Consider the following 16696-nt stretch of genomic DNA (forward strand, 5'->3'; position numbering starts at 1 on the left):
GCCAGCTGGCGGACGCGCCGCGCCGCGGGCGAACGCCACGCGAGCAAGCGTGGGAAATTGGCTCATTACGTCAAACACGTCGGTGGGGGGTTGGGCGCTTTCTAGCTTCGCCGACGAGCAGAACGACGTATTGCAACGATGTCCGACGATGTGTTCGCTGCAATGGGTATCTCGGGCTTTGGCAAGGCGTCGAAGAAGAAACAGCTCGACCCCTCGAGATTTGACAAGAATAAGGTGCGCTGCACCTCGGGTCCCGATTGACGCAACTGCTAACGAAGTGAACAGCGAGATGATACCGTCATGGCAGAGCCAGTGAAGCAGGCCGCAGAGGCTGCCGCACCTACTCAAGGTCTCTCTGCGGCGCCACAGTCCGCTAGCGCATCTCCCACCCCTGGCCCCTCCGCACAACTAGACAACGATCACCAGGAAAATGTCGACGAACCGGAATACGATCCTGAAGAGGAATACGCCGACGACGCACCTCAGTTCCCCATCACCCACGAAGTCATCTTGAAGGACCACACGAAGGTCGTCTCAGCCTTGGCGCTCGATCCCTCTGGCGCCCGTGTCCTGTCCGGTTCGCATGACTACGATTGCAAGCTATGGGATTTCGGTGGAATGGATTTGCGCTGTAAGCCCTTCAAAAGCTGGGAACCAGCAGGCACTTATTATGTGCGTCCTTTTGCAGAGCAGAGCAGTGCGGAAAGTGGCTAAGCCGTATGTCAGGTCCACGACGTCAAGTATTCCAACGATGGACAGCGCTTCCTGGTTGCGTCGGGCACGATGCAGGCACGCCTCTTCGACAGGGAGGGCGAGGAGCTGTGCGTGTTTTGCTTTTCTGTTGTGCTGCTGTACTGACCTGCATTGAAGCGCTGCATTCATCAAGGGGGATCCTTACATCCGCGATATGAAGAACACATCGTGAGTCGTCGTCTCCCTCCTTCAGTCGGTGCACCTTATAATATCGCACAGTGGACATGTCAGCGAAATCTACAACGTCGTCTGGCACCCGAAGGAGCCGAATACTTTCATCACCAGCTCCGCCGACTCGACAATCAGGTAAGCCCCTTTACGAGTGTGTTTGAGGTCCATTGGCTGATGGACCTTTGCAGGATATGGGATACCGAAAACAAGCGCAAGCAGAAGGCCGTCATCGTTGTCAAGTCTAAGGAGCGCGGCGCACGTACAAAGGTAACTGCTTGCTGTTACTCGCCAGACGGCAAGCAAATTGGCGGAGGTGCGTCTGTTGTATTCGATTCGATGGAACGCAATTGCTCATGTTGTGCTCGCAGCTTGTTACGACGGCGCCATTCACATATGGAACGCCAACTCCAACTTTGTACGGCCGAACTTGTCGGTTGAGGGAGCCCATGCGAAGGGCGTCGAAATATGCTCCATGGTGTTCTCCGTCGACGGTCGGACAGTCTTGACTCGCGGAATGGATGACACCGTCAAACGTGAGCACCGTCGGGCTCTCCACATCTTCGTCCTGCTGACCATGCGCAGTGTGGGACACTCGGGATTTCAAGAAGCCCATAGCGACGAGGAGCGGCGTAACAACTCTGTACCCGCAAACCAACGCGATTTTCAGCCCGGACGACAAGTACGTTGTGACGGGCGCAGCGGCCTCAACAAAAGGCGGTAAAGGTCAACTCTTGTTCTTGTCCAAGGCAAACCTCGAGATCGTCAAGACGCTCGAAGTGAACTCGACGCCGGTCAAGGTCGTCTGGCACTCGAAGATCAACCAGGTGCGTTGATGGAACTGTTGCAATCACTGTTATCTGACCTAGGGGTGCGTAGATTCTAGTCGGCTTATCGAGTGGCGAGATACAGGTGCTGTACTCGCCCACGACCTCGCTCAATGGCGCGAAGCTGCTGTTGAACAAGGGCCTGCCGCGCAAGGTGACGGTGGAGGACATGTCCGACATGGCCACGGCGCCGACCATCCTCACGCCGCATGCGTTGCCGATGTTCCGCGATGGTGATGGGATCATCCGCGGGACCAAGAGGAAAGCGGAGAAAGACAGACAGGATCCAAGGAAGAGCAGGCGTCCTGAGCTCCCCATTACGGGGCCCGGAAAGGGTGGGCGCGTGGGCGCAAGCGCGACGCAACACGTGGTCCAGAACCTCATTCGGGACAGCACCCGAGACGAAGACGTAAGCACACCGTTCTTTTTCGTGGGCGCGATGCTGATTCGCGCCGTCCCTAGCCTCGCGAAGCCCTCCTCAAGTACGCGGAAGCTGGCGCGAAGGATCCCAAGTGGACTGCAGGTGCGCGTCGCATTCCCGGCCGATCGCGTCCCCGACTGACGTGGCGCCTTCCTTTTCTGTCCAAATTCAAACTCCGCTCCGGCTTTGTCCCTGTTTTCGCCGCCAGCCTGGTCGGTCAACCAGCCCAAGCCTGTGTTTGCGGACGTCCCGGAGGAGGAAGACGAGGAAGAAAAGTAGATATATGTGTGTATTTCTTAGCACGCCCTGGGGAGGGCAGCCTGGGCAGCGAGCAGGCAGCCGCAAACGCGCCTTGGTCGCAAAGCCGAGATCTGAACTTAAATTTATTTGGATCCCGTATAAAAGGAGCCGGCGTCCCGTTTCAGACCTTTTTCACTTGACGCCCCTTCCCCCCCTTCCCGGTGAAATCCCACCCACCCGCTCATTACGTAATGTCCACCGCGCCGAATGATGTTCCGCTCGACGTTGTCCACGACGGCGACCACATCAACGGCGACACCGCGCCGAACGGCGTCAACGGTCACAAGCCGAACGGCACCGCCGACGTGGACAGTCCCGTCACCGCCGTTGACCCTGCTGATGCGCCGAACCACAAGATCGACATAGACTGTCCTGAGCCTGAGTCGGACGTTCGTAGCGAGCCATACATTGCGAAGCCCACATCTATGCCCCCGCCCTTGCCGGTGGTTGAACCTGTGCCCCTGGACGGCGTGAATAAGGTGGAGGAGCCTCTCGACCGCGCCCAAGACGCGTCGACTATGCCCCAGGTTGGTTCCCCTCATGAGCCTGGTGCGTGCCATACATCCTTTCGACGCGTCTTCCACTAATGCATGCCCCAGCCGACATCGATGAACCCATGGAGCCCCAAGTTGACACGGAAATGACATCCGTCGTCGTGAATGACGCGCCTGACGCCCCCCATCCTGCCCCCGCTGTCGACGATGCTCAGCCCGACGCTCCACTTCCCGACGAGCACGCCGTAGACACATCGCCTGTAGACGCGCCTGGTGAAGGAGACGGGGACGTCAAGATGGAGGATAGCGTGCCGCCCGATAGCACCCCTGCTCCGACACCAGGCCCTGCCAATGAAAACATTGCCACCAACGACGACGATCACGCGAAGCCACCTCCTGCGAAGCGCGCGCGCGTGCATTCGGACGCGGACCAAGCATCTTTCACACATGTGAGTAGCTCTCTTCTCATCGTGCGCCGCTACTGGCGTGCTAATCGCCACCGCGTCCTTTCAAGTCCGTAACACCTCCTCCAGCGTCGGCCACCGCGTCTCACGCGCAGACGCCCACCCCCGCCCCGCAGACGCCTGTCTCAGCATACCCTCCGCCAACTCATTCGTCGCCACAGGGTCCCACCACTATCACCCGCGACCAATTTCGCTTCATGCAGTCGACTGTGCGCTCGCTCAAAAAGCTGAAGGATTCCGGACCCTTCCTTCGTCCCGTTGACCCCGTCGCTGAGAATGTTCCCCACTACCCCAGCATCATCAAGAACCCCATGGACTTCGGGACCATCGAGCGCAAGCTGTCGTCGTCAAACCCGCAAAAGCCCGACCCCATCCCCACGAATCCACGCTACCGCACCGCCGAGGACTTTATCGCCGACGTTCGCCTCATCTTCCACAACTGTTATACCTTCAATGGGCCGAACCATGTGATCTCTGCTATGGGTAAGCGCGTCGAGGAAGTCTTCGACAAGCAGATCAAGAACATGCCTCCGCCCGGCGACTCTATGGTGAGTGCTTTCGTTTACGCCTTCTGTCGCGGCGATGCTTACCGCGCGCCAAGCCTACGAAGCTGCCACCCGTGAAGAAGCAGTCCACGCCCCAGCCCGTCGCACATCACATATCGGCTCCGCCTGCTGCGCGCAAGAAGCAGCAGCCTGTAGCACGGCGTCCATCGACGGCAGGTGTGCCCGCGATACGACGTAACGAGAGCGACGCGGCGATCAGCGGGCGGCCGAAGCGCGAGATTCACCCTCCTCCGCCCAAGGATCTGCCACACGCGGAAGCGAAGCGGCCGAGGAGAATTCGGGCAGGGAAGGACGATGGCACCTCGGAACAGTTGAAATTCTGCCACAAGCTTTTGACAGAGTTGTTCAAGCGGCAATACTACGATGCAGCGCAACCGTTTTACGAGCCCGTTGGTGCGTGTATCGTCTTCCTAACACAGATGTATATTCATCAACCTTGTAGACCACGTACTCATGAATATTCCTACGTATCCGAAGATCATCAAGAGTCCCATGGACATGAGCACCATGCGTCGAAAGCTTGCCAATGATCAGTATCCGACCGCGCACCACTTCCGCGACGACTTCAAGCTCATGATACGCAACTGCTTCACGTTCAACCCGAAGGGGACACCGGTCAACCAGGCGGGTGTCGAGCTGCAGCGTATCTTCGACGAGAAGTGGAAGAACCTGCCGCCTCTGCGCACCGGTAGCGATCGCGATGACGACGACGAGGACTTCGACGAGGACATGGACGACGACACTGGCGTGGATGGTGAGCATACTATACCTGCTCTGCACTTTTACTTCGTCTGACGCATGCCAAGGTCGCCTATCTGAGATGGAGCGCGAGATGCAGGAGCTTCAGCACAAGATGGAGGCGCTGAAGAGAAAGAAGCAGCAGGAGGAGGCGGCGAAGAAGAAGAAACAGCAGCAGGAGAGAAAGGCTGCAAGAGAAGCAGCCGCGGCAGGACCGTCCGCGCCCGCCCGTCCTCCCAAACCCGTGAAGAGCAGCGCACCGCCTCCGAAGAAGAAGGCGAAGAAGGAGAAGGAAGACGACTCGCTCACGTTCGACCAGAAGAAGGAGCTGAGCGAGGTGATCAGCACGCTCGAGGGTCCCAAGCTCGAGCGCGTCATCAAGATCATTCACGAAGGCGTCCCTGAGATTGCTGCTGTACGTGCCTTGGCCCTGGGTCGAAACAGGGTGCTTACGATCCACAGAGCAATGAAGAGATCGAGCTCGAGATTGACTTGCTGCCGTCGCATGTCCTCACTAAGCTTTACAACTTCGTCGTGCGCCCGACCAAGGTCCAGCCGCCAAAGCGCACTCGGCCAGGCGGCGGCAAGGGTACGGGCACGGGCGGGTTGAAGCGCAAGAGCATGGACGAGGACGCCGAAGCGGAGAAGATTCGCGTACTGGAGCAGCGGATGGCGCTGTTCAACGGCGGCGGGGCGGACCCTGGGTCGGCCTCTGCGCCTGCGATCGGCGGCAACCCAGAGTTATCGGACTCGAGCTCGGACTCGGACAGTTCTGGCAGCGAGTCTGAGTAAGCTACTTACTTGCCTACCTATCCGCAGCGGCGCGCGTCGTACTTTTTTGTCCCTCTTGATCGCGTTACACCTCCCCGTTCGTCGTTTGTCGCATTCGAATCCCGCTTGTCCTCGTAGGTAGCTTTTACTTATGCTCATGCTCGTGCCGTATCTTCTTTGCCGTATGGTCCTATGGGTATGGCCCTTCTTGCCTCACCTCTCCTCTCGTCGTACATAGTGCTCTTTATTACTTACTTGGTCGAGGTCGAATAAACTGTAGCGTACAAGCCCAATGCATTTCTTATGCTTAGTTTCGTTCTCGAAGAGCGAGGGTCCGTTCCTTAATATATGCGATAGTCAACGTCGATAGGTATGCGAAAGCAATGGGATAGCGAGTTCAGTATGACAGTCCGATATGTGTGGACAATAGGTGGATAGGCAGATGGAAAGGCTCAGCGTCGCCCGCGTCCCGCCTTGAAGCTCTGCCATGAGTTGCGACTAGCAGCCGATTTCGATTCGGCCTGGATAGACGCAGCTTGCTTAGCCTTCGTCGGCGTCGGCGCTGGTGCTGCAACGGCAGGAGGTACGACGGACGGTGTCATATCCATGGGCTGATGCGGTGCGATGGAAACCTGTGCCCATCCTCCTCGCGCGGTGGGAAGAGGTTGAGGCGACGGTGTAACGTCGCCAGAGGCCGCTATCTGTCCTCCTGCACGGAAGGCAGGGTGTGCCGCCGCACTACTTGTTGTCGAAGGACCTTGCGCAGGTGATGGGTCACCTCCAACCGTAGCCCAGCCCCCCTTCTTGAAGCCTTGCGCAGGCGGAGGGTTGCTAGGCGCAACCGTCGCCCAACCCGCTGCCTTGAAGCCGCCTTCCGCTGGTGTCGTATCCATCGGGGCATGGCCCGCAGGCTCCGCGACCGAGGGCTGACCTGGAGCTGACGCGACCACCGCAGGAGCCACCGCCGGCTTCGCCATCTTGATGCCCTGGGCCTTCGCGAGCTTGCGCAGCTCCTTCTCCTCGCGGCGGCGCTCCTTCTCCTTGCGGCGCTCGACCTCGTCCGCAGCCTGCATGCGCACGCTCGCCTGCAGGTCCTTCGCGCGCGCCTTGTGGTGGTGCGCGTACGAGTTGGTGTGCTCGTCGTACTGGGCAACGTTCTTGAACTGCTTGTCGCAAAGGGCGCAGTAGAAGGCTTTGAGAGTTTCGGCGATCTCCATTTGGACGGCGGTGCGTTTGGCGATGGAATTCTGGGGGAGGGGGATCAGCATGTTAGGAAGGGGCGCGGGTATAGAGGGTAGTGGCGTACCTCACGGCTTTCGCGTTCTTCGACGGTCTCCTTGCGCATGCGCTCGGAAGTGAGCTCGCGGCGTTGGGAAACGGTGGTCTCGATCATGCGGACGTCCTGACTGATTTTGCCGACGCCCGTCAAATCCTGCTTGAGGTTGAACGGAATGGGATCGACTCTGGCTAAAGGACGGTCAGCGGAGCGCGTCGGGAAATAGAGAAGCCTACTCGCCATCTTCCTGAAGTCCCAGAGGTTGACCCTCGGACCATCCCAGTTTCCTCAACATGGCAAAACCAACGTTGGTGGGCTTGATCTTCGTTTCAACGGTGACTTCCTCGTGGGCTGGGCCTGACGGATATTCGTGATATCCCAAGCCAGAGTCTACATCCATGGCATCTGGACGAGGGGAAGGGGACCTGGAAGCGATCGACACATCGTCGTCTTCGTCGTCGGGACGGGGACGCTAGTGACGATTGCGGCAAAAGGGCAGTACACTGCAAGTTTCCGGAGGGGTTTCAGAGTACCTTCTGTGCGTTCGGATGTTCGGGCTGGCGCTCGAGGGGGATAGCGTTCCAGCGTGCGATGGTGCTGGCAGACATGATGATGGTTCAGGACGAGCAGGCGGAGGTGAGCCTGAGGCTCGCATGACGCCCGGTTACGCCACATGGGTTCACGTGATCGTTTCAATCGAGACGCGTCGGTGCAGCGCTTGGCCACCCTGTTCGCTCCTTCGCGCGCCATGAGCTCCGATGACCTGTTCAGCGACATCGACGACGCCGCTCTTGCTGAGATAGACCGCATAGAGGCGGAGGCGACCCATAAATCCAAGGCCCCTCCCCCGCCTAAGCCATCGGTCCCGGACCCAGACGACTCATACTTTGACGACGATCTGGACATACCGACAGAGGAGCTTGAACGCCTGGATCAGTTCGTCGAAGACGCGTATGCTGGCAAGGCGAAACCCACCTCCAAGCCGGCTACGGCCTCTCGTCAGACTACCCTCTTCGGCGATGTACTCTCAGACGGCGCGTCGCGACCTAAACCTTTGTCACGCGCTTCCTCCTCGACCATTCAGCGCAGTGGGTCTTTCTCGCGAAGGGGAAGTGGCCGAGGACCTGTGAAGACGAAGCAATGGGACCATACGCAGTTTGCGAAGACTGGTCTGAAGCATGGCAAATCGAAAGGGAAGGGCAAGGCGCGCGACGAAGACGAGGAGGAGGACGAGGAAGAGGAAACCGTGGAGTTTGAGCAGTTTCCTGCTCCGTTCGTATCAGGTGCGTGAATAGGGCTTACAGATTGATCAATTACTGACAAGGCCATAGTCGGGTGAGTGAAGTGGAATACGGTACTTGTATGCGTGCTTACGGGAACCTTTGCTACGTCCCAGCGGTGTATGTCCCCCTCCATTCCCGCTCATATACTGTATCTCAACATTAATAGCCCCCTCCAATGAAACTCAAACCCGACCTACTCGAGGCTAAGCACTGGATCTATCCCCTCAATCGCCCCAAACGCGACTACCAATTCAATATAGTCAAACACTGTTTGTTCGACAACACCATAGTCGCCCTACCCACCGGTCTAGGGAAGACATTCATTGCTGGCGTCGTGATGCTCAATTGTGCGTGCCCCGTCCTTGTCCAGTACGGCAAGCCTGGACTGACGTCGGTGCAGTCTACCGATGGTTTCCCGAAGGCAAAGTTGTCTTCGTAGCGCCAACTAAACCCCTAGTCGCGCAACAGATTGAAGCTAGTCACAAGACGTGTGGTATCCCCGGTAGTGACGCAGTTGAGCTTACGGGGAACGTCCCAAAGGCAGCGCGCGAAAGAGCAGTACGTCCATCACGCCCTGCACGCTGATGTGTGCTAACGTTCACAGTGGTGCGAGAAGCGAGTGTTCTACATGACACCGCAGACGCTGCTCAACGACCTCACAAAGGGGACCTGTGAGGCCTTGGATATTGTACTCATTGTCGTTGGTATGTGATGCGGATGTATGCGTGATCTATTGACATTGACAGCCGCGCAGACGAAGCTCACCGAGCCACCGGCGACTACGCATACAACCAGGTTGTGCGCTACATGATGGCGAAGAACCCCCATTTCCGCTTACTGGCGTTGACCGCGACGCCGGGGAGCACACCGGAAGCCGTCCAGAATCTCATCGACGGGCTGCATATTAGCAACATCGAGATTCGTGATGAGAATAGCATCGATTTGAGACAGTACATCCACGAAAAGGTATGCGTAGAGGCGCACGCTATCTCTGGTCGCTCACGAAGCTACGACAGAAAATCGAGCAACATATTATACAGATGGACGCCAACATTAGGAAGATTAGAGACCCGCTTGCCAGGCTTATGACGGTGGGCGATCTGCGAGGATGTTGTAAAGCGCAAGCTGACGGTGAACACAGGAAATCGTCAAGCCGATTGAGAACATACTGCGCGGCACGAAGGACCCGTGCCGCATCAACTCGTTTACACCGCAAGCTCAGCAGCGCGAGCTGAAGAGTCACCAGAACTGGGCGCGCGTGCCTCTGATGCACACGTCCAGGCTTGCGCGGATTATGGGGTATCTGGTGAGTTTTACACTTCCATCATTGTTCCATTTTCACCCTCATGTACTCTCTATTCTTCGTTTATTAACCAACAAAACAAAGCTCGAAGGCACCATCGGCATGTGTTACAACAGCGTCAAGGAGATCGAGCAGGACGTCGACGACCCAAAGAAGAAGGGCGGGAAGAAGCTCGCGTCGAACCCGCTTTTCAAGGAAGTCGCGAAAGCCCTCGAGCAGCAGCGCCGGCCGCAGCCCGACCCCGAGCACCCGGGCGGCTTCAGCATGCACCCGAAGATGGAGAAGGTGAAGAGCATCATCATCGACCACTTTGCGCAGGAGATGGCGGAGAATGAGGGGAGGGACGTCGAGAATGAAGCGCACAACGCCGCGAAAATTGAATCACGAGTGATGGTGTTCGTGACGTTCCGCGAGGCGGTGGAGGAGATTGTGGATGCGCTAAACTTTGAGCGGCCGTTGATTCGGGCGACGAAGTTTGTGGGGCAGGGGCTGGATAAGAAGGGCGGGAAGGGGTTGGCGCAGAAGGAGCAGTTGGCGGTGAGTGGTTTTTTGTCTCTGCCGACTGGATGAGGGACTGATGTTTGGAAAAGACGGTCGAGAAGTTCAAGGCGGGGGAGTATAATGTGTTGGTGGCGACGTCGATTGGCGAGGAGGGGTTGGATATCGGGGAGGTCGACCTGATTGTGTGTTATGACGCACAGAAGACGCCGATTCGTATGGTGAGCTATCCCCTTCACGCTTATCATTGGATTATGGCCAACATCGCATACAGCTGCAACGCCTCGGTCGTACCGGTCGCAAGCGCGCTGGCGTCGTCCATGTCCTACTTGCCGAAGGTCGTGAGGAGCTCAATCTCGAGAAGGCCAAGGAAGCCTACAAGCACGTCCAGCAGAGCATCACCCGCGGCGAATCACTCGAGCTCTACGCTGACGTCGACCGTATGCTGCCCGACCACATCAAGCCCGAGTGCCTTGAAAAGGTCATGGAGATCCAGGAGTACGTTCGCGAGGAGCCCCGCTCCAGGTCTGCTGCCTCGCGCTCGAACTCGAACTCGACCTCGACGGCGTCGAAGAAGCGCAAGCGCAATGACGACCCTGGGCGGAACATCCCAGCAGGCGCCAGCAACACCTTCGTGAGCGTGAAGGACCTGATCGTGGCGGGCGCGAAGAAGCGGAAGACGTCGATCAAGGAGCGGGACTTCAGCGATGCTGGGACAGACGATGAGGACGACCTGGCAATTGAAGCGGGCTTGGACGTCAATCCCTCGTCTTTCCGTCGTACGGCGTCGGAGAAAGCGCCGGCCAAGCGCAAGTCGGGCGAGGCGGGGAAGCTGAAGCGGGCGGCGACGACGGCTGGGACGACGCAGGGGAGGAAGAAGAAGGCGGAGGATGAGGATGGCAAAACTAAGGGGAAGGGGAAGGGGAGGAAGAAGCAAGAGGAGAAGAAGGAGTGGACTGCGAGTCAGTTTGAGAGGGCGGGGGCCAGCGACTCCGATGATATGGAGGTTGAGGCAGAAGCCGTGCCTATGATGGGCTTCCAGAGTGCGGCGGCGCTGCATAATCGTCGACGGAAAGCGACGAGCTCTACGTCGAGGTCGAGCTCGCCTGAGGTGCCTATTGCCAATACATCTACGACGCTGGCTTCTTCACCTTGTGAGTGCGCAAGCTTGGAATTGAGGCCGTGCACTCACATTATCGACAGCCGTTTCGCCAAGGAAGAGGAAGAAACGTGTCTCTCTGTCCTCATCACCCGAGCGACCTATACGGGCACCGATTGACATCGAGTCCTCACCAGAACCTGACACGCCCTCGCCCCGACGCTCGCCTTCGGTCCATTCGTCACCTGCCCCGCTTGTTGACCACAAGGACGATAGTATGGCGTGGCTCGTCGACGATGACGACGATAGCAATGGGGACATTGAGATCGTCAAATCACCTTCACTGGATTCCTCTCCACCTCCACCTCCCGCTCCGCGACGTTCAACATCACGGGCACCTCAAAGGAAACCAACTTCGCCTGCACCTCCTACTGACGACAGTGACATTGAGGTCGTTGACGCGATCCCAGCGTCTCTACCGCCGCCTCGCGCCACGAGTAGAACGCAAGGCGAACGGTCACGGAAGCTTGCTCGGATCCGAACACCGTCACCGCTGGCAGACGTCTCCATGGACGTGTCAATGGAAGTCGATGGAGAGCGAGTGATGTGGCCGAGGCAGTCTACCCCTGCGCACCGTGCGGCAGGCCCTTCTGGTGCCCACATCTCCGCAGATGTAGGATGCAGCCGCCCTTCCAAGTTCAAGCCTGCAGGAGCCCTGCACAAGCAGTTGTCCACCGCCGAGGAGGACTCACGTGCGATGCCTCCACCTCCCATTCCGTCGGCCAGGTCGAATCCGCAATCGTCGCCTTTGGGGCCTCCGCCTTCGCAGCCTGTGCGCGTACCGAGTAGGAAGAGGGCTCGTGTCATCGACATACCTTCAGACTCTCCGGACCAGCATAATTCACCACCGCGTCGTCGTCTCTTTCGCCGTGAGGATTCGCCGTCGGAAGAGATGCGCAGGAAGCAGAAGGGCAAGGGGAAGGCACCGCTCGCGCCGCGCAAGCATAACCCTCTCTTTGACTATGCGGCGGATCACTCGGGCGACGAGGTCAGCGAGGGCGAGTCTGGGAGCGAGGAAGAGGAGACGGAGGAGGACCGTCGATTCCTCACGGAGGTGCCGTCGACGCAAGCTTCGCCCTCGTACCAGCAGACCCAAGCGTATATGCAGGGCCTCATGACGCAGGCGCCGAACGGCCTAGCGTTTGGGGGGCGACCAGTACGACGGGGGAAGTTCGGTCGCGCGGAGGTCCTCACCAACAGGAGACGAGAGGGTGTCTCGAGCTCGCCACCCCCAGAGGAGGACAGCGAGCCTGACGAGTATGTACACGGAAGCTTCGTGGTGGACGACGACGCTGAGATTTCCTACCTCACCTCGAGCGAGTCGTAGCAGGATGGGACAAAGGTTTCGTGTAGACGGTGTGCTGTTATCGTATTGCTTTGCTGTACTCTCTCCTCGGTCAATTTTGGACAATTTATCTGTAGCTTATCGAATTTCTCTGGACCTACCACGACTGCAGCAGTCATCGACGTTGTGGGTGCACCTCATCGCACGCCATCAAAACGCGACAGCCAATCGCAATTTGGCGCGCCGCTAAACATGCTCACGCGCCAATCGGAGTTGCCGTGGACCCGGCCAGTCGCGTTTATAAACGCGGGGGAACCCTGCAGTATATCAGGACCCCGGAATATACGCACAAAGGCCGTCCTGGAAAATCCGGCTCTGGCGCCCATTTATCCACTTTTTTTTTGGGTCCCCGACCCCCAGATTTATCCGTTTTCTGGGACGGCCTCTCGGGACCCCCAGAATTTATCCGTTTTCTCGGGACGGCCTCAAAAATGGCAATAAAATCGGGAAAAATCTGATTTTTTTCTTCCAGGGTCCCTACGCGCTCTGCGCGTAGCGTCTGCAACAAAAGAAGGCTGAGAAGTACAAAAGAGAGAGCTTATTGCCTCCCATACCCATTCGAGGTGCTACCACACACCGCTGTCCTTCGAAATATCGAGCCTGCCAATGGTCTACTAGAAGGTGCCAATGGGCACAGGGAGGCTATCTAGGGTGCTACTGCCCGCTGTAAGAGAACGGCCACTTAGCTTACCGGTATCGCGTGCGTCTGGTCTGAGGGTAGGTCGGCGGTTCGAATCGACCGTCCGATATCCACTTTTTCGGCACGGCCTCCCTGTCTCCCCTGTGTATACCCGCGTTTTTGGACCGGCCTCCAAGCCCTCAGGCCCCCGATTTGACCGTTTTTTGGACCGGCCTACCGGCCGGAAGCCCCACGATTTATCCGCACCGCTGGACGGCCTATGTGCGTATATTCCGGGGTCCTAGTATATCTGATCTTTCCCTTTCCCCCTCTTCATCTTTCGACCTGCAGATTGCACCTATCACCTCTTTGTTGTGATGCTCTGATTCGTGTGCGCTCACAAGAGGCGAAGAAAGCAATGACTGGACGCGTTTTGTACTGGTTACGGCAAGCAACGCGACACGTCCACGTCCACTCACTGTCAATGTATCGAGGTTGACGTCCTCCGAATTGCAAAGGGTCGGCGCTGTCTTAAGGTGAGTGTCCTACTTACCCACCTGCTCTGTACTGACAGTAATTTAGGCACTTCAGATGCCCGTGATCCTCGCAAAGTCGGCTTGCTGTCCAGTTGACGTTGAAGGGGATTGTTGATGCCCCTCCAACTCGTGCCGTCGCCTTGGTCTTTCCTCCGACCGTTCGAGCCACCCAGTCTTCGTCCCCCTTCCCTCAGTCCTCTGAACTACGCGATCGTCCCTCTTACATGGAACCAACGGCTGTCAACTGTGTGATAGCTGCGGTCAATGGCTCACCCCGGTCTCCCGCGCTGTCGTCCATGGGCACCTTCCCCCTGCCGACGTCGACCTTCCGACAGCCATCTACTACCCCTGGCCATCATTCCCCGAGCCAGCTCTTGACTCGGGAACCTTCTGGGCGACGTTTCCATCGGTTACGAGCATTCCGTATCGTATGGGACCGCGACGAACGCTGGCTCGGTGAACGCCCTTTGGGAAGTTTCGTGCGCCTACGTCGGGCTTCGACGTGGACTCCAGGACACCGTTACGACGAGCCTGACATGTGGTTTGCACCATGAGAATTTCCAGCTCAGTGGAAGACGTGGCATGCCGCCTCCATTCCCGGCTCCGACCCCACTTTCCCTTAGGGAATTTGGCTTGTTCAATTGAACGTAGCGCGATGCCAGCTCTGACCATCCTTTTCCTCGTCGCGTATAGCTCCGTTTGAGAGCTAGCGGTCCACTAGCGGCAGACGGTTGGCCGCTGCCTACCTCTCAGTCAATTCACGCTTTCGAGTGGATTACCCCATCCACCTTCTCCTCCTTGCGCTGCATCGCAAGACCAACCGCATTCTGTTGCCGCTGCAAATACACCAACGTTGCCGTCCAGGACTCCGTGCCTATCGAGACTCGAGAGCACAATGGATACGCCCGTGCGGCAAGGCGATGTGCAATCTCTCCATCTGCGCTCAAGATAGGGGCCTGCCGGCAATCGATGAGATCATCCGGCGCCTGGGGTATATAAGGCCGCACGAGGTTCTGGGCAGCCTCAACCACGTCTTCCATCCACAAGGTCGAATTCAACATGTACTCCGTGCGTTTCTGCCTTGCCTCTGCTCGTGTTAGACGTGCGTACTGACGAGGCCCTGCAGACTGAGATCCCCAAGAACCAGGCCTGCGGCAACTCGACTTGCTCGTGCGGCGACAAGTGCGTTGCTCTCTGTCTTGCCATGTTCCGGCCATTCTGACGGTCTTTCAGGTGCTCCTGCGCTCAGGGCCAGTGCCAGTGCGGCAGCAGCAAGTAAAGCGCTCGCGCTCGCCATCATCATGCTTCCACCCCACGAACTCGGCAATGGGACTGTAGCTGTAGCCTGAAGAAAACGTCTTTAAACCCAATAAATGTATTGTAGCCCGGTAACATGGGATCTTTGCACCAGCATCTGCTTGTCTGAACGTTGTGAGAGGAGTCGAAGTTTGGCATGAGACCTGGAGTCGTCCGCAACCCTCGTGTCAAGGTCACCGCGCAACTCTGCCCATTGGAGCCCAATGAAGCTCTGAAGCATATGTCTTTCTGTTGTCACTGTAAAGCTGCTATATGGGACCGCGCAATGCGCCATAAGTGAGGCGCGTCAGAGTCTCCGCCACAACGACGCTGCAATGGTGATGATGTGCCCCGGCGTCATGTAATCGACGACTTGTTCCGAACGTCGAGGTTGTCCTTCCCGGCCATGCACCCCAGTCAAGTCTAAGCTCGACTTGGGTACTGCTCTTACTCACCGACATGCCCTCCGACTCCTCGAGGAACTCAGTGGACTATGTGATCCGCTCGGTCATCGCAGGCGGTGTTGCTGGCGGCGCTGTGCGTGCCCTCACCTGCCTCGCACTCCTTGCAGTCTGACTGATCGTCGTGCTGCTCCTGCTAGGCCAAGACGGCGGTCGCGCCACTAGAGCGCATCAAGATCCTCTTCCAGACGCATCATAAGGAATTCGTTGCTTATTCCGGTGCGTAGAAGGGCTTCGCGCCGAGGAGAGACCGTTGCTGACGCCCGGTCCATCAGGCAACTGGAAGGGAGTATGGCTATCGCTGAGGCATATCTTGCGAACGCAAGGAGTGTCTGGGCTGTATAGAGGGCATTCACTGACGCTCGCAAGAGCTGTGCCGCATGCGGCGGTGGGATATACCCTGTATGAAGGCGCGAAGAAGGTACGTAGCCCTTGTCCAACGGTCTATGATCGTGCTGACTGGTCTGTGCTTCGCAAGGTCGTAATGCCTACGCGTGAGTTGGAGACACCATTCAGGAGGACGCTTGTTGGCGCTGTAGCTGGTACGTGAAGCTTTAGCGCCCGTCCAAACCTGCCGATCATCCATCTCCCTCTGTACCATTCTCTCCTTTCCCATCATTCTCCCTTCTCTCGAGCCTCCACGTCTGCGCTCCTTCTTGACGGGCGATTCACTGCACATTATGTTCGCTAACACGTATTCAGGCGTGTCTGTACTACCCATCACATACCCCTTTGAGCTCATCCGCGTCCGGATGGCCATGGAAGCAGACCCTACCGTCAAGCCCGACCTACGCGCCGTCCTCCGTTCCATCTACTCGTACGAAGCCTCATTGAATCCCGTCTCCTCTCGCGGCACCATCCTGCACTTCTACCGTGGTTTCATGGTCACGGCTATCGGCACTGTCCCATATCGAGGTGGTATATTCTTGGTATGGGAGACCATGAATGCTTGGGCAAGGGACAAGTCATCACCTGAGTTTCGTGCTCAGAACCAGCACAAGATACACCTGGCTATCGGCGCTATTGCTGGGACGACCGCGCAGGTCGTGACCTATCCTTTGGAAGTGATCCGGCGAATGCAGCAGGCGAGTGGATATTGGCTGGCTGCTGCAGGTGTACAACCCATGAAGGACCAGTACGCCTTCAAGAGCACCGTGCAGAAGATCTGGCGGACGAGTGGATGGCGGGGATATTACGCAGGGCTGGGTATTGGACTGGTGAAGCAGGTTCCGATGAACAGTATATCTCTGTCGGTATGGCAGGCAATGAAGAGTGTTTTGGATATATAATTGCGTTAGCACGGTATTCCATAGCGGCCATAAAGTCAGAGCTCACGTCGAACTTGAAGTTCGCCTGGTCACGACGTCCCGCCGGGGTTTGCCGGCGCCATGTGCGATTCAACTTCCGGAAATGTCAAC

At 57.7% G+C, this 16696-nt stretch overlaps 7 protein-coding genes across 7 annotated transcripts; 6 read left to right on the forward strand and 1 right to left on the reverse strand.

The window, feature by feature from the left end:
• The first annotated feature begins 108 nt into the window (after nt 1-108).
• SCHCODRAFT_02612790 (WD40 repeat-like protein) lies at nt 109-2588 on the forward strand. The gene is made up of 11 exons (XM_050344558.1): nt 109-234; nt 286-672; nt 727-821; nt 871-921; nt 973-1059; nt 1113-1237; nt 1293-1457; nt 1507-1748; nt 1801-2157; nt 2211-2271; nt 2378-2588. The coding sequence occupies exons 1-11, from the start codon at nt 139-141 to the stop codon at nt 2446-2448; spliced, it is 1737 nt and encodes a 578-aa protein (XP_050202433.1). The 5' UTR covers nt 109-138; the 3' UTR covers nt 2449-2588.
• Nucleotides 2589-2609: 21 nt separating this feature from the next.
• Nucleotides 2610-5965, forward strand: SCHCODRAFT_02612793 (Bromodomain-containing protein). Its single transcript, XM_050344559.1, has 7 exons — nt 2610-3018; nt 3069-3412; nt 3478-3975; nt 4029-4386; nt 4436-4747; nt 4800-5146; nt 5194-5965. Exons 1-7 carry the CDS (start codon nt 2661-2663, stop codon nt 5521-5523), a joined length of 2547 nt encoding a protein of 848 aa, XP_050202434.1. The 5' UTR covers nt 2610-2660; the 3' UTR covers nt 5524-5965.
• SCHCODRAFT_01205988 (uncharacterized protein) lies at nt 5955-7386 on the reverse strand (the record flags this gene model as incomplete). The annotated part of the gene is made up of 4 exons (XM_003037058.2): nt 5955-6749; nt 6809-6965; nt 7015-7250; nt 7312-7386. The coding sequence occupies 4 exons, from the start codon at nt 7384-7386 to the stop codon at nt 5955-5957; spliced, it is 1263 nt and encodes a 420-aa protein (XP_003037104.1).
• An 850-nt stretch (nt 7387-8236) lies between these two features.
• On the forward strand, nt 8237-10331 carry SCHCODRAFT_02487176 (P-loop containing nucleoside triphosphate hydrolase protein; the record flags this gene model as incomplete). The annotated part of the gene is made up of 8 exons (XM_003038409.2): nt 8237-8408; nt 8462-8619; nt 8666-8765; nt 8816-9027; nt 9078-9152; nt 9308-9901; nt 9955-10083; nt 10137-10331. Coding segments are annotated over 8 exons (1635 nt in total), but the record flags the coding sequence as incomplete, so codon positions are not given.
• Nucleotides 10332-12922: 2591 nt separating this feature from the next.
• Nucleotides 12923-13330, forward strand: SCHCODRAFT_02612797 (uncharacterized protein). The gene has a single exon (XM_050344560.1). The coding sequence runs from the start codon at nt 12994-12996 to the stop codon at nt 13288-13290; it is 297 nt and encodes a 98-aa protein (XP_050202435.1). The 5' UTR covers nt 12923-12993; the 3' UTR covers nt 13291-13330.
• A 1207-nt stretch (nt 13331-14537) lies between these two features.
• Nucleotides 14538-14933, forward strand: SCHCODRAFT_01193511 (putative metallothionein). Its single transcript, XM_050341210.1, has 3 exons — nt 14538-14589; nt 14648-14703; nt 14755-14933. The coding sequence occupies exons 1-3, from the start codon at nt 14581-14583 to the stop codon at nt 14798-14800; spliced, it is 111 nt and encodes a 36-aa protein (XP_050202436.1). The 5' UTR covers nt 14538-14580; the 3' UTR covers nt 14801-14933.
• A 236-nt stretch (nt 14934-15169) lies between these two features.
• SCHCODRAFT_02612806 (mitochondrial carrier) lies at nt 15170-16637 on the forward strand. The gene is made up of 5 exons (XM_003038407.2): nt 15170-15354; nt 15419-15497; nt 15554-15699; nt 15757-15820; nt 15981-16637. The coding sequence occupies exons 1-5, from the start codon at nt 15277-15279 to the stop codon at nt 16565-16567; spliced, it is 954 nt and encodes a 317-aa protein (XP_003038453.1). The 5' UTR covers nt 15170-15276; the 3' UTR covers nt 16568-16637.
• Nucleotides 16638-16696: the final 59 nt, after the last annotated feature.

Source organism: Schizophyllum commune (assembly GCF_000143185.2).
Source record: "Schizophyllum commune H4-8 unplaced genomic scaffold SCHCOscaffold_2, whole genome shotgun sequence".
In the NCBI taxonomy this organism is placed as follows: Eukaryota; Fungi; Basidiomycota; class Agaricomycetes; order Agaricales; family Schizophyllaceae; genus Schizophyllum; species Schizophyllum commune.